The sequence below is a fragment of the Sinocyclocheilus rhinocerous genome, unplaced genomic scaffold, assembly GCF_001515625.1.
Source record: "Sinocyclocheilus rhinocerous isolate Xijiao unplaced genomic scaffold, SAMN03320098_v1.1 C36177098, whole genome shotgun sequence".
Taxonomy (NCBI): Eukaryota; Metazoa; Chordata; class Actinopteri; order Cypriniformes; family Cyprinidae; genus Sinocyclocheilus; species Sinocyclocheilus rhinocerous.
Window position 1 is genome coordinate 1 of NW_015775077.1, and position 880 is coordinate 880.

The following is an 880-nucleotide window of genomic DNA, read 5'->3' on the forward strand; positions in this document are numbered from 1 at the left end:
TCAGAAATCATTCTAATTTGCTGCTCAAGAAACATTTCTGATTCTTATCGATGTTGAAAACAGTTGTGCTGCTTCATATATTTGTGGAAATCTTACTGACCCCAAACTTTAAAATGTTATTAATTATGGTCATAAGTGTTGTTATATATTGTAGCATTTCACTTAGCGTTCACATTTTATCTTGATGTAGTTTTACAAAAGATTCAAGTTATTGTTTATTACTTACATTTCATCCACATAAAGGTAAAGCTCTTAGTATTGGTTTAATTAGCTGTTTTGTGTTTGCAGCCGCAGCCAGATCTGCCTCTGGATCCGTATGTGATTGGTCTGACGGGCGGCAGCGGGTCTGGAAAGAGCTCTATAGCACACAGACTGGAGGCTCTCGGCGCCGTGAGGATTGACTGCGATCAGCTCGGTCACGAGGCCTACCTGCCGGGAACATCCGCCTATCATAAGGTCGTCCAGGAGTTCGGCCCAGGTACGGAGACGAGATGTGTATAGTCACCGAATGGATCTCACTTTATACTGGCCTGCAGTTTTTCCCTACAGAAAATTTGAAAAATGTCAGATCAAAGTTTTTTTTTTGCCGTCAGATATTCTTAACGAGGATAAGACCATCAACAGACGAGTACTGAGTGGAAAAGTATTTGGTAACCAGGTAATTTAACTCGACAGATAAATATAATTGAATTCAGAACACATTTTCCCTCCTGTTCACATTGTATTTATGTGTGCGTTTGTTTTTCAGGAGCGTCTGAGAGCTCTGACAGATATTGTGTGGCCTGAGATTGCTCTGCTGGTGAAGAAAAGAATAAAACAAGCAAAGGAACAGGGTGAAGCATTTATCACTTTCATCTCATGCTCTATCTGAACTTTTTCT

The 880-nt window shown here is 40.2% G+C and overlaps 1 protein-coding gene across 1 annotated transcript; it reads left to right on the plus strand.

Annotated features, from left to right (window-relative positions):
• Positions 1–288: 288 nt before the first annotated feature.
• Positions 289–871, plus strand: LOC107735614 (bifunctional coenzyme A synthase-like; the record flags this gene model as incomplete). The annotated part of the gene is made up of 3 exons (XM_016547242.1): positions 289–478; positions 594–658; positions 749–871. Coding segments are annotated over 3 exons (378 nt in total), but the record flags the coding sequence as incomplete, so codon positions are not given.
• Positions 872–880: the final 9 nt, after the last annotated feature.